This window comes from Hippichthys cyanospilos, chromosome 2 (assembly GCF_059441005.1).
Source record: "Hippichthys cyanospilos isolate Australia breed blue-spotted pipefish chromosome 2, RoL_Hcya_1.0, whole genome shotgun sequence".
In the NCBI taxonomy this organism is placed as follows: domain Eukaryota; kingdom Metazoa; phylum Chordata; class Actinopteri; order Syngnathiformes; family Syngnathidae; genus Hippichthys; species Hippichthys cyanospilos.
In genome coordinates this window covers 18,046,260-18,065,505 of record NC_142370.1, presented here as the reverse complement: position 1 = coordinate 18,065,505, position 19,246 = coordinate 18,046,260, and the positions used below count along the sequence as shown (strand labels likewise).

The following is a 19,246-nucleotide window of genomic DNA, read 5'->3' as shown; positions in this document are numbered from 1 at the left end:
CGAAGGTTATCTGTACCCAAGAAACTTCCAAGTCATACACAAAGTTTACGCTCCTCTGTCGCGGACAGAGCGGATATTTATCATCAAGATTTCCCAGGCGGCGGTTCAGGACTTTATGCGGTTTGGAGTGGCCGTGACACAACTATACAATGCACACGCTAGCCTCAAACGGGTCCGTAATGGACCTGGAGTCGGAGTCGGTGAAAGTTAAAGCGCATTACTGCGGGTAAGTGGCAAACTAAAATGATGGGAATGTGAGAAAGCTAACGCCAATACCCTGCGTAGCGGTCCAGAAACAATGGGGAAACACCTGCGGCGCAAAGATTATTGGAAGGCCCGAGGAAGAGCTGTTTTGAGCTTTCAATAAATGTAACGTAGTTTCTGTATCACTTTTTGAGCTCTTCTTGGTTGGCTGCAGATAGTTGCCAAATGTACTTTGTTTACGTGTGATCGGGATGTCGTCGTTGCCTGAAAACTCGGGAACGATTAATGCTGCACTTAAATTTTCAAGACACTTGCTCATCAACCATTATTATTTTTTATTTATTTACTTTGCCCACCGATCAAATATTTTTTCAAGCACTGCCCTTGTTAAGAAAAAGAAGTGTTGCAAGACATGAATGACAGGAATGCTTGAGGATAATTTAAGATTGATAGACACGCCCTCAGTGTCGCACTTGTTTCTGGAATGACATGTTCATTTAGGGGGAATACACAGAAGGATCAATGTGCTCGGAACCATCAATACAGGAAGTGCAAATATGCAAATGACTAAAATACAGGACACGTCAGTTATGCATTTAAGATTATGTTGGTATGTATTACGGTATATTTTTGACAAATATTCTTCTTGTCTGAGTGATGTTGCCAGGGCACATCACTGAAACAACCATCCTTAGTAAAGTGAGGTACACACGTACCATAATCAAGCCTAATTTGAGCCTGATTACCCTTTCATTAAACTTCAACAAAGGCCAGATGCCTTTAAAACATTTTTCTGAACTGTCATCCTTCCTGTGGAAAAAAACAAAACAAAAAACTTTTTGAGTATTTTTTTTTGTGTGATATCCCCTGTAGAATATCTGGCCAGATAAAGATTCAAATTCGACTCAATGGCAGAGTGGTCATCTCCCAAGCAAGAGGGTGTGGGTTGAATCGCCCGACCCCCGAAGTCCAAGTCCACCTCACTTCAGACTGAGTTGAACCAGAAATTATACAGCATTTCCATAATTGCAAACAAGCTGAAATGAAATCTTCTGTCGTCAGGCTGTTAAATTTTGGCCAACCCTTGAATGTTTGCTCCACCTTATCCCACAGTCATAGCACTGGGTGCATCATGACAAGTCATAAAATATTTGTGGTGGTATTTTATCAGTCATTTCTATACAGCCCTCCACGTATGTGTAGTGTCCATTGATTTACACGTTGTTTATACCACATGTTCTGTTCCGTCACCAACCAACTGATCAGAGCTAAAAATGATACAGATTATGATTATTACACTAATAATTATTTCCTTAGTGCGTGTTCGTAAATGTTAAGGTTTTGTCTCTGTACGTATGCTTGCTTTCAAATAGCCACAGAAGAATAGTTGAGCTGAAAGTGAAAAAATATATTTGGCTTATAAGGATCAAAGATCGTCTTGTTGATTGCTAGGCCTGTTACCTTCTTGTGTGTGTCAAATGCCACAGGTGCTGCACACCCTGGAGTATACACATTATATTCCACGCCAGTACAAGGGTCACATTCTTGCAACTGCTCTATTGCTTATAATTGCAGATACTTTTAGCTTCAATACACAAAGGCTCGTGCTAGATTAACCTTCAACTGCTTTCAAATATGAGTCTTAGTCAATTTACAATTGCGAGATTTGATCAAAGAATCCTGGAAAGTTAGTGTAAGTTCAGTCTTAACGACGTTTGCTCGCGCGTGTGTGTGCGTGTGTGCATGCCTGCATCCATCCAGAGACATGTTGATCACAGACGTGGCTGCCACTTTGACTTTCGTGGAGCTTTGTGAGGAGGTGAGGATGATGTGCAGCCTTACAAGACAGCAGCCCATCACTCTCAAGTGGATTGATGATGAAGGTTGGTATAACTTGCAATAGCGTCCCAGTTTGAGTTAAAAGTCAGTGTCATTTCCTTGTGAGACAATACACGATTCATATTAGATGATTGCATAGACGCACAGACATACAGTATATTATCTCAAAACACATTGTATGTATATGAGTCTCTGCTACTGTTTCAGCACCCTGTGACTAAATGGGTTGTCCGTGTTTGAAGCATCAATTTTCATTTATTTCTCTCAAGGTAAACATGTTGAAAAAGTCAAATACCTGTATGGGTTTGAAAACATACAATAAATGTTAACTACTAAAATACATATTTTGAAATATGTTGCGTGGCATCAAATCATATGCAAAAGTTATTGTGAGAAAGAAAAACAACTGCTATTTTACAATATTTAAGGATGTGGATTGCGACTGAAGAAGGTGTTTCCTCAGACGCTTTATTAAATGACCAAACATTTTTTCTAACGTCCCGCTATGTAGATGAGCTCATTTTCACGCACCCCTTCTGCGTACAAAGCACATCTTTGCTTCCTATTATCATAGGAATTCATGTTACACATTGAATATATTTTACTTAGTTTAGATGTAATTTGATTGAATTCTCAGCTGAAATGTTTGCAGGAGACCCGTGTACGATCTCATCTTCGCTGGAGCTTGAGGAGGCGTTGCGTATTCACAGTCGAAGCAAAAGATCTGGATTGCTGCTGCATGGTAAGTAATTACAACCTTTCACTGAACATGACGTCAGGGACAGTGCCCCTGGATTGCCAGTGGCTGTTAATCTCTTGGTAACACTGTGACTGTCCAATTTAAAGTGTATTTTACATTCATGTTTTTCAAAAAATATATGGGATTCTATGCGCACACATTAGTCTAAACACAGCATTCAAGTGGTAATGCGGCTGTTGATCTCTTGGTAAATATGTGACCGTCCAATTTATAATGTGTTTTATATTAATGTTTTTCAAGTAATGAATGGGATTTTATATGCACCCACTAGTCTAAACATAACGTGACAATGACCAGATTTTGCTGCCTAATTCATCTCCCACGGGCGCAACACTAATCAGAATGCCGTGTTTTGACTAGTGGGGCCACATGGAACATATGAATATTTAAAAGGAAAATGAATCTGTGTCCATTTTTGGTCAATCCAGATCATCCTTATTGTTTCAACTTCCGTTACAATGTAAATCTGCTCGGTGTATGAAGAAGTAAGTAAAATGTGTACTTTGCCACTGACTTTGCTTTTCTACGCACAGTCTTCCCAAGTATTCCGGAGCAGCCTGGAATGCCATGCCCCGGAGAGGACAGTGAGTTGAACAGTTATTTTTTTATAGCTGAACTTGAGCCAAACAGAAATGTGGTATGCAAAAACATACGGTTCACACTGCTGTGGTTTACTCAAGGCCATAGATTTCTTTGATCACTTGTTTGAACTTATTTTTTCAAGGTTAAATGATGATACAACGCACAGTACTTTAATTCAACGATTTTTACTAACAACAATTGATTGTACAAGTTGTTTTATTGGACATTCATTGCCAGTCAAAAATTATTCTTATTTTTATTCTTAAAATTATGCTTACAAGCCCGGTTTTCCGCAAAACCAACTTGCCAAGAAAGTGGTTTCATTATCCAGCCAGAAACATGGTGGTGGTTAGAATAATAGTCTGGTCAAAGGGAAACTTGAAATTCATGCCCATTCATCTATGTACAGGTACTGTATGTTAACAACTGACCACAACTACTTTTTATCATGCATGTGTAAGCAGGGGAAGTATTAATAACGATGTCAGCAGCACAAAGGCTGAATTCTGTCGCCTTATCACTTAAGCCGACATTCTCGAAGATAATAGTACTGCTGACTCACAGTAAGAATGTCCATGGCAAAGATCGTTTTAACACCTTGCTCGGGGTCTTTCTGTACATGTAGAGGTTTGCGTCTCTTCCCCATGCCTGTGTGCGTTCTCTCTGGGTGCTCTATCACACACGCGTAGTCAACTTCCAGCCGTTTTCTTGAAGACAATATTGAAACAAGCTCGGGATTCGAGCAAATTGAAAGCATGTACAGTACAAACAGTTGAGAATATTCAAATTTCAAAGGTAGACATAATGGACATTTGGATGGTGGGATACGTATGATTGACAAGCAGTGTGATTATACTGTAAACAAATACTGCCCTGCTCAACGTTACTGGAACCCCATTGTTTGTGTCTTATATCATATCTTTGGAAAAAATGAAAATGTACCACATTTATATCACCAGTCTTTTAACTGGGCATTCAAAGTAGTTTCACAAAGAAAACTGTTTTTCAACTTAGATTTTGTCACATCCTTGTGGCCATCTATAAGTTTTTTGCACTTCTCAGATGGTGTTTTTCCTTACTCTTCCTTGGCAAATTTTTCAAGTTTGCTGGTTTCGTTTCCTCCTCATACCAGTTCATACCAACGATTTTCAATAGGATTTAGATTAAGATTCATTGCTCGGCATTTTAAAGCAGTCCTTTTTTTTTTTCAACCATTCCTGCGTGATTTTGGATGTGTGCTTTGGGTCTTTGTCTTTGCTGGAGGACGCATGGTCTTCGACTCAAACCAAGTTTTCTCACACTGGATAGAGCATTAGATTTTAGAATGTCTTGATAATTCTCTGATTTCATGATTTGTGTGACACAGTCACAGCCCAGTACCTAATGTAACAAAGTAGCCACACAGCATTATGGATCCTTACAATGTTCAACCATTGGGGGCGGTGTTCTCTTCCTTGTAGTTTTCATTGTACGGTCCGTAAACAAACTGTTCATGTGCAGTCTCAAAAAGATCCATTTTGTTTCATCTGTCCACAGTACATTTTCCCAGAAGGTTTGTGGTTTGTCTGGGTATTCCTTGGCAAAGAATAGTTGTTCCTGTTTATGTCTTTACCTCCGCAAACATGTCTTCCTTAGCCTTCACCCATAAAGCACTGTTTTGTTTAGTGTGCGGCATGTAGTACTTGCTGAAACCAAACCATTCTAGGTTTGCCTTCAAGTCTTTGGATGTTATACATAGCTAGTTATACATACCGCTAAAAAATTTACAGCAAGAAGTACATTATTCCATTCATTTTTTGTTTTACTCTCAACAGCATGTTATACTAATTTAAAAATGATGATTAATATATTCATGATTACAATAATAATTCTGTGCTAAATTCGATAAGAAAAGTACTAAGTTTACGGCCATACTACCCTGACAACGCTCTGATTTTGGAAGCTTAGCAGGGTCGGGATTGGATGGGAGACTGGGCGGGGAATATCAGGAACTAAGTAATAAACACACACACACATCTGGAGCTTCTCACACTCTGGGCAAAGATTATCAGATTGGTGGTTGTGGCAACCATGAAGAACTTAAAAAAAAAATGCCTAAAAATGGCTTATTTTGAAGCATTGACTGGCCTTCTCAGAATGTTTGAGGAGATGCAGTGAGCCCCCGGTTGACCGCCTTACGTTTTTTTCACCTTCGGACGAAGACCGCGCTGTTTTTTTGTCACCTCTTTACGCCATTTTTTCGCCTTAGGATACCTCAAACATGGCGGTCAATGTGCGTGCGTGAGTCTGCGAGTCACTCCACGCTCATATGTCTATAGACGCGTCACTGATTACGTCACTACAAAGCTGGTCTTCTATTGGTCGGCGTCACGACTTTCTCAGATGCTGGTCTACTGTTGTTCAGCATCATGGAAACACTAAGATGCTGTTCTGCTATTGGTCGGCGTCACTCGTTCCAAAAAGGCGGAATGTTAAAGTTCTTCTGGGAGTGCTTACAAAAACTTATTTATAGTGCATTTTAGTGCTTAATTCAAACTTGAATTTGTTATCCACAGGTCCAAAGATTGCTAGTGATGTTAAAGAGAGAAGTAAGAAGATGATTATGTGGAAATGAAACTGGAGCTCACTAAAGAAATACGAAGGAGACTAAGTTAGCATAGCCTACCCTCATTATGAAATATGTTCATAAGTCGCTCATAGGTAAATAAATGCTTTATATATTTTCTATTTATGCTGTTATTTAATTGTATGCATGTATATTATATTTAAGTAGCACCCACTATGCTATTTTGATACCCATTTTTAATATGTATATACAATTTTGATGTTTTTACCTGGTGTTTTACACGCATTAGCTAATTAATACAGGATTGCCCGCCATTCGGCGAATTCACATTACGATCCCAACAGCGAAACGGATTAATCTCGTAAACCCGGGGCCCCACTTTATTACCTCATTTTGATGGTGTTGAGCTGTACCCCTCCAGGAAAAAAAAAAAAAAAAGATAATTGAGACATTTCGATGTGGCCTCTTTTTCTTAAGATTGGATCTTGACTGGGTTTCAGCAGAGACTCAAAATCAAGAACTTGAACTTGGGTGCAAAAAATATGAATTTGAGTCTGTGACATCCTTAATCATAATGGTTATTATATTATATATATATATATGTATATATATATATATATATATATACATATATATATATATATATATATATATATATATATATATATATATATATATATATATATATATATATATATATATATATAATGGTTGTTATATTCGTGGCCCGGGGTTTCATTGCCTTACACTCGACGCTGTGGCACAGCCCCCCATTTTCCCTCGACCTCTGGCCACTCCCATCCACCATCCCTCCTCCCCATGGCTATACACCCAAGCGCCCCCCTCTCTCTCCCTCTCCCTCCCTCCCTCTCTCTCTCTCTCTCTCTCTCTCTCTCTCTCTCTCTCTCTCTCTCTTTCTCTCTCTCTCTCTCTCTGTATCAGCTGTGTGGCACCACTGTCTCTCTGGGGAGGAGCTTACAGTGCTGCAGCATCGCACAAGGAAAGCTGGCAAGAGACAGCGTACAAGAAAAAAGCTGGGAGAGCAATAGAGGGAAACAGCATACCTTATTTATACCAGCTCTTAAGCACAAGGAGGGCATTCTTTTTTCTCCCCTCATTTCTGTTTTTTTTCCATGCCGAAAAATGGAAATATTTATCAAGGCTGAAAGATGGAGGGAATTAAGCTGCTTTGAGATCAGTCAGCTGTGAGGTTAGAGCAAGCGGCAGGAAGCAAAGAAGACTAAGAGACAGGCAGGGAGAAAATAATTTAAAAAAAGCTACAAGAAGGAGGGCTTGCCAAGAGAAAGGGACAGCAGGGTATGTGGATATAGTGAGGGATTGTCGCCGGTTCACCTTTGATACGTGCATTTACATAAACGCGTATACAGACACTTAGCCTGGATAATGTGCTGAAAGAGGTGGAGGGAAAGGAAGAAGACAAATCGGTGAGCATTCTATATGTATGTTCCATCAGTCCATTCCTCATATTTCATTATCGAGTATGTGCATCACCCCATCCATCGAGAGACAATGAATTTGAATGAGTGAGTCGTCACCTCCATCCTTCCTTGTCTGTGCGCTTCTGCATCCATCGTTAGCATGTGTGCTAAATTTAAGCGTTGGCCGAGTCACGCATTGCAGGCGGGAATCAAGTGCAAGCAACCTGCTAGTTCTAGTAGCATGGCTGATGCCTGTTTTTGTTTGACTTCCGTCATGGTTTTCTTTCTTCACGGAACTGCCTTGTTTTATCTTCAATAAGAGACAAAGATAGCACCTGATGACTAGTGTGCCGAAGCAGGGATTGTAATGGTATGACTGATCATTGTTATTTGTGGTTTCCTCAGTTTATTGGTGTCTGTCTATGAGGCAGTGATGCAGGTTATTTATGCTTGAGATGGAAGGAAAGAGCATTTAATTTCAAACCAGATTTGATTTTATTGACATAAAGAACTGTGCACCAGGGTCTGAGCCTCCTTTACATGGTGCTTGCGGCACTGGAAGGCAAGGGAATGCTTGTTGTTTTGCAACAGTATTGCACTAAAAAGGTTGTTTATACCATAAAAAGTTGCCATGCTAGTTTTGCAACCCAAAACACAAAATCCAGACACAAAGAAGGACTTTACTGTGCTTATTTTATACAATTAATTCAGATAATTAGCATTTAATCCAAGCCATTCCTGTTTATTGTTTACTTTTATTTGTTTGAGCCTGTAACAAATTTCCTTCTTTTGCTGCCTCCTTATTTATTGCACCTTCTGGCTTTGAAGGACACCAGTGACAAGCTCGTTATATACTGTAGTAAACTTAGCCTGCAAATTGGGTTTGCAATGTCAAAAATTAATAACTGCCAAATAGTGGTTCCTGAGATGCAGATGCTTTCCATTAACATAGATTTTACTACTGTTTTGCATCTTTTTTTTAAGATTGTTTTAAAAGGACACCGTGTAAGATTTGACAGGTTTTCACTACGGACAGCAGGAAGTGCTAGATTTACCATTGACCGTAGCTTTAACAAACATGGCAGCCTCCGAAGAAGTGCTAACCCTATGTAATATAATTTAATGATAACTAGACCTACGACTATATTTCAAACATACTCTTGGTCGTTAAGAAGACATTTATTTTCAAGTTTTTCAAATTTATAATCATGTAATTTATTCATTTTGAATGAAAAATGGTCTACATCTTACACAGGGTCCCTTTAAGGGGAAGTCAACTCAAAATTCTTCTTTACAACGATGTGTTCTTTGCGCCCCCCCTAACCACGGCTTTCTGTTCATTATTGCGTTTGTGGAACATGATTGAAGCAGCAAAATTCACCAGGGGCAGCCATTTTGTCACTGGCTGTCACCTGAAAATGACTTCACAGTTGCTCAGGCCTCTCATGTAACAGTCAATCATGACTCACCTTTTTTTCTGATGTAGCTTATGTGATGTTCGCAAGATGAGCTCTAATTGGTTTCCTGGCCAATGAGCAACAGTTATGTGATTTTCAGTCAATGGGAAGTGGCAAAATGGGCATCCCTTGAGATGGATTAATATTGGGTGCATTTTAATGCGTAATTCATATTCTACAAATACATTATTAATTAGAATTAAGTCTTCTGTGAAGATACATTTGGGGTTGACTTTCCCTTTAATATTAATTTATTATATTTTTGAAGGTATTGCATTAAGCACATATGAAATGTCTCAGGTTACTTTAGTAGGTCTGTTGTGTATCTGTATTTAGTTTCCCCTATTGCAGCATTTCGTACTTGACACTTAGCTTGTGATACATTATCACACTGCTTTCTGGAATAGCTCTGCAGCTACGTATTTTAAATGTGTTTATTACAGACTCACAAATGATACAAAAGCAGATGTGCATCATATTTTGTGTTGAATGCAAAGGTAAACAAGAACTTGTGCAACCTGCCATCTGTAGCAACAGGATTATGTAATGTACTAAAAGGAATTAATCACTGAATTGAAACCGCAACCAATATGTGTGTGTGGAAAAAAAAAGCCTTACAACAGCTTCCACCCTCCAATAGTAATTTTGAAAGGGTCAAACCTGGCCTACAGTATGTTGTTACTCTAACAACTCCTTACCAGTTCAAGTAGTATACTACCAGAAATGCCTTTTAACGGCGGCACTTTGTTTTAAGATGGCAGAACATGGCACGATGTTTGAGGAAGAGCAGGTTTGAACTTTTATACTGTACTTCATTGTAGCATCTGGTTGTTTGTTTGGAAACTTTAAATCACTGTCTTCCACAGAGACAAATGCAAACGCTGTACATGTAATTGAAATGGGGTTTTGGTGATGGATGATAAACATATGTCAGGAGGCCGATCCTTCATGCATTACAGAGCTGAAGTGTAAAAGGTGACCCTATGATGACTTATTTTAGTCAGGCACACCTGAAAGGCAGACAGGGTGAGTTGGGAAATGCAGCGGGAATGAACTGACTGAATGAAACCCATCATTGAAAATGAAACTGTACAACTTGTTCTCATATTATACAAGATAGGCATTTTTTTTTTCTTTCTGTGACTTTTTGTTTTTTTTTCCCCTCTGTGTAACCTTAGTCTCATAAGTTATTCAATACAATGCTTGCTCTTCATGTTCTACAGCATACTGCTTGTCCTTGTTGGGGTCAAGGGTAACTGAGCCTATCACAGTTGATTACACCTCGGACTGGTCCAGTCAATCCAAGATCTTATATAGACCTACATTCACACTCATAATCACATCTATAGGCAGTTTTTTAATCTTATTGTTTTTGCGATATGGGAGGAAAACTGTTTAAGCATGACAAGGACAAATGCACACCGATAAACTACAATGGAGAGTCAAAACTGGTTCTTCTGTTTGTAAAACAGCCATAGAAACTACTATTTCACTGATAGATATCCATCCATCCACAATTAAATATTTAAATGAGGTGTGCTCAAGACTGAATGCAAAGATAAAGAAGAAGGTAACGATAAAGCAAGTAAAATAAATGCATAAATGTGTGTTTGCAGTAGCGTGCAGGATAATGCCTATTCACCATCTATCTACAACGTGTGAGTGAGGTAATAGCCCAACGAGTCAGTGAAAAGGGTGGCAGTGTGTCTGTTTCTGAGCTGACAGAGATGACATGATTGGTGCAGAGATGCACACTGCTAACTAGATGTCATTGAGGATTGTTATATAACAAGTTTGTTGATAGCCAATCCAGATATAAATGCACTGCTTGTTTGAGGATTTTGTACCCCCAAAGAAATCTGTCAAACAGTTTAGTAGTGAAGAAAAAAATTCCACTCCAGTCCTCTAGGGGTGCTAGTGATCATTACAAGCTTTGATTACAGCTATACACTACAGTTGTGCTTGATGTTTTACATAGTTTTACGACTAGCTATGGTCAAATATTACCTTGCACACCAATGGAGTTTATTGTTTTCAAATTGCATTGTTACGAATGTTTGATTCCTTAATATTGCCTACCTATCAGTATAAACAAAATAAGTGGTTTCAGATCACGGTTTGTCGAGCAAAATTTCCATTTTGTCTCTCATCCAAACACATTGAAAAGCCAAACTGAGAATCAGCTGCTATATCAGTACCACGAAGCTTGAACATATTCTTGGCAACAACTAATGACTAATGCAACTAATGGATCGGAATGTATGTACGAATACTATGTGTTATCAGAGTCTAGCTTCCCACTGGTTAGCTTTACTCTCATTCTGTAACAAAGATCTTGCTTTGACGTTTGTTTGTTTTTCACAAAAATCATTTTCTTGCCAGCACAAAATCATTTCCAAAAATTATTGTTGAAGAAAAATTCTCTCCACATGCTTGATGAGCAAATGAGCTGCTCAGCAGGTGGCAATTAAAAAAGCCATATGTCAGCTGTCATTTGTGGTTACAACTAATGACACCTGAGGAACATGCGCCCAGACTCCACACCCTTAAAATTCAACACACCACAAGACTTACAAGACTCTCAAGCTCTAGAAATAGCAAGAGTGCTTTTGCAAGTTGTCAGTCCTCCCTTCTGCACTGCAGCACACCCACATATTTGCCTCACAGCTACTGATGATGACGTTCATGATGATGATGGTGATAACAGATTACTTAAGGAAATTGCCAAAATGTATTTGAAAGGTAATACTATCTGCTTACGTTATCCCCGCAAATCATTTTACCGTACTATAAAGTTACGATTTTTTTTAATTGCTGACAATCACTTGCGCCATTCCAATTATTCATCATTTAGTCCTATATCATAAAAGAAGCAAGTCGATCCAACCAACGTCGGAATCCATCCATGTTCACAAACAAGGGCATTAAGATGAGATTTATTCTGTGTTAAGAATTCTTCAAGCGCTCCAGTTTATATTGTTTACTTACCTGTGTTATCTTATTTTGAAATATCTGCTTTTAAACGGGAATTTTGTGTTAAGAATTCTTCGAGCGCTTTAGTTTTTAATGTTTAGTTATATCTTACTCTGAAAATGTACGCTTTTAATCTGGAAGGCCTCACCATATTTCCATTTCCTGTTTTTACCTTCCCAAAAGTGATTGGCTGTCTCGCATCGTCGCACCGAACATGTCCTATAGATGTGGCCCTATCACCCAATCACGCAAACTTGATTGACTGCAATTCCAATGTGTCGCTTGTTACGCCGTCCACGTAGTTGATTTGGACCAAGCATTATGTATTTTTCCAAACCACCGAGAGCCGCAACATAAGGATGAAAGAGCCACATGTGGCTCTGGAGCCGCAGATTGCAGACCCCTGGTCTAAATAAACCGCCTAATCCCTTTGGTTGCTCACACAGCTCCCATCCTGTTTGTCCCCTCCCACAGGTGGTGCCAAATGCATGTATAATAAAAACATAACTAATAAACAATGTTTACTTACCTAACAAATCATTATGATTTCAACCAATTGGTGAAAAAGCATTTTTAAACATGCTGCCTGTGGCATCATGGAAAAAAACTCCACTTTTAGCATTTAACCTACAAGTTCAATATGTTCAAACATATTTGCAAATACATCTGAAGCATTTTGAAAGTACAGCAGTATGTTTGAAAATATTTAAAAATGCATGTGAGTGTCAGTCAAAAATATTTTCACGTTGGCAGCTCCACACAATATAAATATAGAATATATACATGATTTGTCTAAATAGCGTGAGAAATTGCATTCCAAGTGTTAATTGAATACTTGGAGCGATATTTCATTAAATTTGTCCTCATGCTTGTCCAAGTCCTATCATGAAAGGGCACAGAGTAAAAGCTTCATAATAGCATCACTGTGGGGGCTTCAAATAAACAATCTTCCATCTTCAGAGCTATTACACTGAGGCAGAAATGCATCATCAGTTCTATCAATTGCTTCTACAAAGTTAACATTCTGCTACAATTTATTCTATGTTTGAACGAACTGGATAGATATTCAGCATTGCGTTTATGGGCGGCACGGCTCGGTGGTAGTGTGGTTGTCTCCCAGCTGAGAGGCTCGATGTGGGTTCGACCCCCCGACCATCAAGACCATGTCCAAGTGTCCTTGAGCAAGACACTGAACCTCCAGTAGCACCTGATGCTGCGTCATCAGTAAATGACTAGTTAGCGTAAAGCGCTTTGAGGACTCAAGGTAGAAAAGCGCTATATAAGCGAAAGTCTACCATACTCAGCATTGCAAAACACACAGATTCCCCCAATGAATCGCAAAGATTCGCATGGCATTCTTTATAAATTCTCTATAGCTTAACTTGAATTGGTGTCATTTTCCCTCAAGATTGGTGAACAGTAATGAAAACTGTCAGACTTTAGCTTCAGGCTATTTTGCCACCTGTAAAACTTCCACCACAGAGCTGAATCTGTCAATAGTGGTTTTGTCATTGAAGCTTTGACTGTGGCACAGCAGCGGGCCATTGTTCTCCTCCTAACACTGTGCTTTGTGTATTCACCATAATAAACCTATTGGAAATGACAGAGGCACACTGTGATAACACTTTTTTGTCTTTCTTGCTTTCTTTCTTTTTTTTTAATGTTCTTTTAACTGATATACAGCACAAAAATACAACCAGAACATCTTCTGATCTATTCCGTTATTAAAAAGGATGAAAAAACATATCACTTTTGAACTTTTAACTCTTAGTTTGTAAAATGGGATGGAGAAGCTTTAGTTTAATTATTGCTTGTTTTGAATGTGGCATCATCAGCCTTTTTTTTTTTAATCAACAAGTTTGCATCCATTTGGTAACTTGCATCAACACCCCCAACACTCAAAGTTGTTGCGCACTCTGATGCCAGGCCACATAACTGACTACCTGATTTGGGTCTAATAGCTTGGATGATCCAGTTGCTATCTAGATGATTTCTTTATTAAGTGGAGAGGCCAACATACAAACAGTGTATTCTGCATAGCTGTATCATGATTTTTAACATTTTGTGTTTCATGATGTACGTGCAGCCCATTTGCTGTTTCCTGAGAATTCCATCAATTTTCAAGAGGTTCCCATTAGTTGTTAGGTTCAAAAGCAGCTGACTATTTCTGAATAAAATCCAAGGATAATTTCTGTGATGTTTGATGTTGTGTAGTGGCTCCTTTTTTTGCTTAATAAACATGCGTATATGTTGAGTATATGTTTGATACACCGACCAAAAGCATTAAGGAAATGTAATGAATAGAAGTAAATCCTGATGTCCAGTATTGTTCTTGAAATTTGATTACACTGAAGTCAAATTACAATAAGTCAAAATTCAACAATTGAATATTGAATGGGGCGAAAGTGTTTTTGTGGGGTCAATTTTTCCAGTGAGAAGCAGTGTACAGTTGCTTGGCAACAAGCTATGGCCTGCTGTTATGCTGTGCAATAGTGAACAATGCACGGCTATTAATGAGGCAGTCAGACTCACTTTAAAAAAGACTAATTATGTTTATAACCACCTTAGCACTGTGATGCACCATATCATCCTCTCTTTCAAATGATATTTTGCTCGAGTCTCAGTTAATATTCATCGGCAGAACTAACCAGTTAATTTTGTTCAAAGACATTAATGGAGCTGCACATTTGGATTATGATTGTGTAAATTAGGTGTGATGTCTATTTTTACAAAGGATACACATGGCGGCCGTGAAAGTTAATTGCGAGATGGAGCGGTTGAGTCTGTGCATTATGATTGGCCTAGATGTTGAGCAGTGTTCAAGTGCTTTCACCTATTTTCTATTTTAAGTAACTGGGTTGGAACTAAAGCTTTAAGTAAAATGACTGGTTTGTTACCCTGTTTGAATTTGGGTCATACACATGGCCTGATAAAAAGAAACAATATACTGTACTTAAGAACTCTCTTTGGCAATCTTTTAGCGCAAGAACATTTAATCTGAAAACAGTCTCTATTATGTCATTCTCTGCTGCGTTTAGCTTTACGGATAGCAGTTCATTTACTCTATCTGCCAGGCCTTCCTTTTTCCCTCTGACGCATCTGAATGGCTTGCCCATGATGTGGCAGCCTCTCAGGGAGCAGTTTATGAGATTACTGTGTCTATAATTTGACGCTCATCCAATGAACAGCTCTCCCCCTTGCAAAAAGTAATCTGCAAAGATAAATGTACAATGCAATTTACAGCTTTTGTTTTTTACTTCAAGTTAATTGTGCTTGTATGACTGCATTTTGAGTCATTTGTCTCCAGGAAATAAATTAAAACAACTTAGTCACTGTAAAGAATAGTAATGGATTTTGTAATCACACATCATTACATGAGCTATTATTGGGGATGGGACAAGACACGTGGGACAAGACCACGTACCGGGGTGTGTCATGAAACTGATTCCCCGAGACGAGATTTTGGCAAAATGTGCAGAGGTTGGCATTTCCATTTTTTGCTGGTACAGTCCTCCGTACATAGACCCCTCTCCGATGTCATTGGTCTGTTATTGTTAACTGCAATTAGCGCACTAGCTGCGAACAGCCAACATTCTTCTTCTAGTCTCGCTCATCCCATTACCGTAATTATCATAAGTAAGAATACATCCGATATAGAAATGCGCATTCATACGTCATTACTCGTTTAACGTGGCTGACGGATCATCCTCAGATATCAAATGTCGTTGAAAAAAAAAAGTCTTTAAGTCACTCTTTATACGACACTCCCATATTTTTGGCCTTCATTTATGAGGGAAAAAAGTACATCCTAGCGGAAAGGATTTTTTTAAAATTCTTTTAAGACGCAATATCCGATACATTAAGTATACGTGAGCATCCCCCAATATAACCAAGCAGTTTTTTCAAACCTAAACTTAATGTGTAACAACAATATTGATTTCTGTATTTTAGCCCTTGCAATCCACAATAATTTTTTGAGCTGGTGTCTCACTAAAAAGCGAATGCTGGCGAATGTCCATTATTGAATGGCTCTTTGATCTCTTCTGGGGTTTGTTCAAGGGGTCAAGGCTCTTGTCTTGTGGCAAGAGCAACATCTGGCTACCCCTGGCGAACTCTCACAACTTTGTGGCGTCCTCCGGTGATCCTGCACGCTGAAAGAGATCAATCGAACCGCTACCTTCACAGACAGTCGTCAGTGATTCACCCCTCAGTGGGATACCAGCTTAAGTATACAATATGTTTTGGTGTTAGACTTTTTGTAATCGGGTATTTCTGTAAAGTGTCTTGAAGCCTGATAAATGGATGGGCTTTCTTTCGGGGTCCTGCCTAAATGTCTGTTCTGAATGGAACTCTTTGTTGGAACTATGTTAAGGGAGTGGATTGACGCCCTGTGTGTTTTTCTTCCTGAAGAAGTCTTTTTAAAAATTCATAGCGTAATGCACTGTGTAATTCCGCCTTAAGTCATTGTGTTGATTCAAAGGGAAAGGCCAGTACCGCTGTCTTGCTTGGCTGTAGAGTCAGTTCCTGTTTGTTATGATAAAGAAAAAAGGTTAGAGGTCACAGTGGTATTGCTATTGGTCCAGCCTATAAAACAGCCTTCACAACGTCACTGTGAAGGAATCTAGAAAATGCTTGCTCAACCTCCCTGGTGTTGTAATGCTGGCGAGGCAAATAGAAATGTGTCCAAGATTATGTTTTGCTGGGGGAGTGTAACTCTACATGCGCCTATTATTAAAAAAAACAAAACAAAAAACAAACAAACAACAACAACAAATCTTTATAAAGAAATGCATGGTTTAGATCATAATAGTCAGTTCAGAGTTTTTGTTTTGATTCTATCCAGAAACTAACCATTTTATGTTTAGAGCGAAAAGGTCTAATTCTGAACTTAATTCTTAATTCAGAGCCAGCATTCCTCCTGTAGAATAGCCTGCTGACCAACCCCTGCCCAAGAAATGGGTAATCACTATGCATGCGAAAAAAAAAAAAAAAGTTATGAATTTATGTTGAACTTGGAGCTCAAATACTCAAAACAATTGCAGAACATTTTTTATCATGTGACTGAGGTCTAACTTTTATTTTTCACCTTTTTGAATATGTCTTTGACCAATATTGTCTACTGGTATAGTCTATAAGCAAACAAACAAAATGTTCAATTCTTTTTGAGCAACACCCCCACTGTATGTTATTTTTTTGTTCAACATAGGTATTGTCATGACTAAAAACAATGTTTTACACATCTCTAAATAATAGTGCTTTAAGTTGAATTGAGGTGAATTTTTGGTAAAATACCTTATTCATAATCAGAACCTCTTACGCCATCTTGTGTGCAATATGGTGCAACTGCAGTGTGGTCATGCTCAGGAAGGCCCTCTTGTTTGTGCTGTCTCTTAAAATGCGATTTGTCATGCTTTATACCGCATGCTTGATTCACAAGTACACATACATACATAGATAAACTTGTAAAGTTTAAGGTTAACACATTTTTTTGAGACTTTTTGATCAACAAATCACTATGTGCTTTAAGGATTATTTCTGTTGTACGTTTTCATTTATTTTTTACTTAACAACAAATTAAAAAAAGTAAAAGCTAACAATAGGGATTGTAATAAGACACTAATATAATATAGGTAGGGCTTCTGTGAAATTGTTGTTTAATTGCTGCTGCTTGGTTCAATACTAATTTGATACCATGCAGATACTGTAGATGTAGTGATGGCAGTGAGCAGTGGCTATGAACAAGTAAGCACGGATGAGATGGCTTTTAACTAGCGTGTATACGTTTTTCCGATTAGATGAGGAGCTGAAATGGAAACAGTTGATTCATCCCTGTGGCCCCTCCAGCAGAGCCAGATTGATCAATGACCACACGCACACGCAAACACACACACACACACAACCAATAGAAGTGAGGTGCATATTAACTGGATGGTTATTTTCTTCCATTTGCATTGTCATAACTTAGAATTAATGGTATCTATCCTGCAAATAAATATGCACCGACTGTAGTTTTAGGTTGGTACATCTCTATTGATGACAGACATGCCTTAGCTGTGCTTACATCGGGTCTTAGCCTCCCCTGTACTCACATCACGATTAAACGTAATATTTTTCAGATTTTGAATGATAATCTGGGCAAATGTTACATCAATAATATTCCAGTTTGGAGAGAGTTCAATTTTATGAAAAAAAAAAAATGAAAGTGTGCCGTCTTTGAATAGTAGTTTTTATGCAAAAGATCCCTTTGCATTAGGGTGGATGACAGTATAAGTTTAAATAATATTGTTTGCTTCAGACGTTGTTGTTGGGTGAGGATGGTGGAGCTTTTTGCGCATGCATTGAGAAATACAGCGAATATGGAAAATGAAATATATCATGAGCACATATTTTGTGTATATGCATGCATTTTCTCCATATCTAAAATAGCATTTTTGTCAGTGATTCACTTAGGAAGAGTGTGGTCCCAAGTGGTGCCCTAATGACAAATTGTGGCTTCTTCCAACATTTTTTTTACCCGTCCCTGAGCAAAACCATGATGGTTCATGTCCCACTGCAGACTCAAACATATGGCCAGTAGTTGTTATAGAAAGGTTAATATACTTACTAACTACTGTCTACGTGCCCTTGTGCAAGCTGTCCAACCACCAAGAACCATAATCAATTGCCCTTGGAGTCTTGTAGCAGGGACAGTGTCCAGAAATAACTCATCTGCATTTAACTACAGGTATTGCATAGTATATTCCCTAACTGATTAATTTAAAGTGGCACACTGCTGTCTTCCCTTCTCGATAACAGAAAATTGTGTATTTCCTGTCTTTCTTCATCCCCCACTCCCACCCCTCCTACTCCTCCCACATAATTATCATTATCAGGGAGGGGTTCATGTGTTTGTGAACGAGAGAAACAATTTCTGGAAATGGGTCAAGCCCTTGTAAATGTCCTGTTGTGGAGAGTAGTAGTCCTAGTACCACCCTCCTCTTATGCTATGACCCCCGCCATACACTAGTTTACTGTACAGGAATTACAACGGTCGTCTCTTCTGTAAAGTCTCTGGAGACGAAATGGCAGGACCATTCGCGCTGACCCTGGCATCTGGAGGTGTAGTATTTTGCACTCATTTCATCGGACTTTTTATTCTGTAGCATTCTCAGTCTTTCAGCAACACAGCTATAAAATAGTTCAATGCATCCTTTGCTCTCAAATACTGTAGGTGATGTTGGAATTGGTCAGCCCCTAGAAGACATTTCTTGTGTGTTTTCCTTCTTTTTATTATGTCTCTAGGTAATAGGAATCCTCTCTACCCAAAAACATACTGTATGTAGTATATACTGTACTTGTCGTTTCAAATCTGTAGTGTCTTCATATAATTAATTTTGGAATTTAATTATCCTTCGCATTCATTTTTACAAGTTTAAAGAGAAACGTC

The 19,246-nt window shown here is 38.6% G+C and overlaps 1 protein-coding gene across 2 annotated transcripts in view; it reads left to right on the top strand.

Annotated features, from left to right (window-relative positions):
* Positions 1–19,246, top strand: part of prkcz (protein kinase C, zeta) — a 54,995-nt gene continuing 35,749 nt past the window's right edge. Inside the window, exons 1-4 of one of the 2 annotated variants that reach the window (XM_088407601.1) lie at positions 1–226; positions 1,966–2,087; positions 2,696–2,785; positions 3,337–3,387. In XM_088407601.1, the coding sequence (XP_088263727.1) occupies positions 150–226; positions 1,966–2,087; positions 2,696–2,785; positions 3,337–3,387 (340 nt within the window). In that variant the 5' untranslated portion in view covers positions 1–149. Of the gene's footprint in view, positions 227–1,965; positions 2,088–2,695; positions 2,786–3,336; positions 3,388–18,783; positions 18,919–19,246 lie in introns of those variants that run through there. The other variant, XM_088407602.1, reaches the window with a different exon arrangement.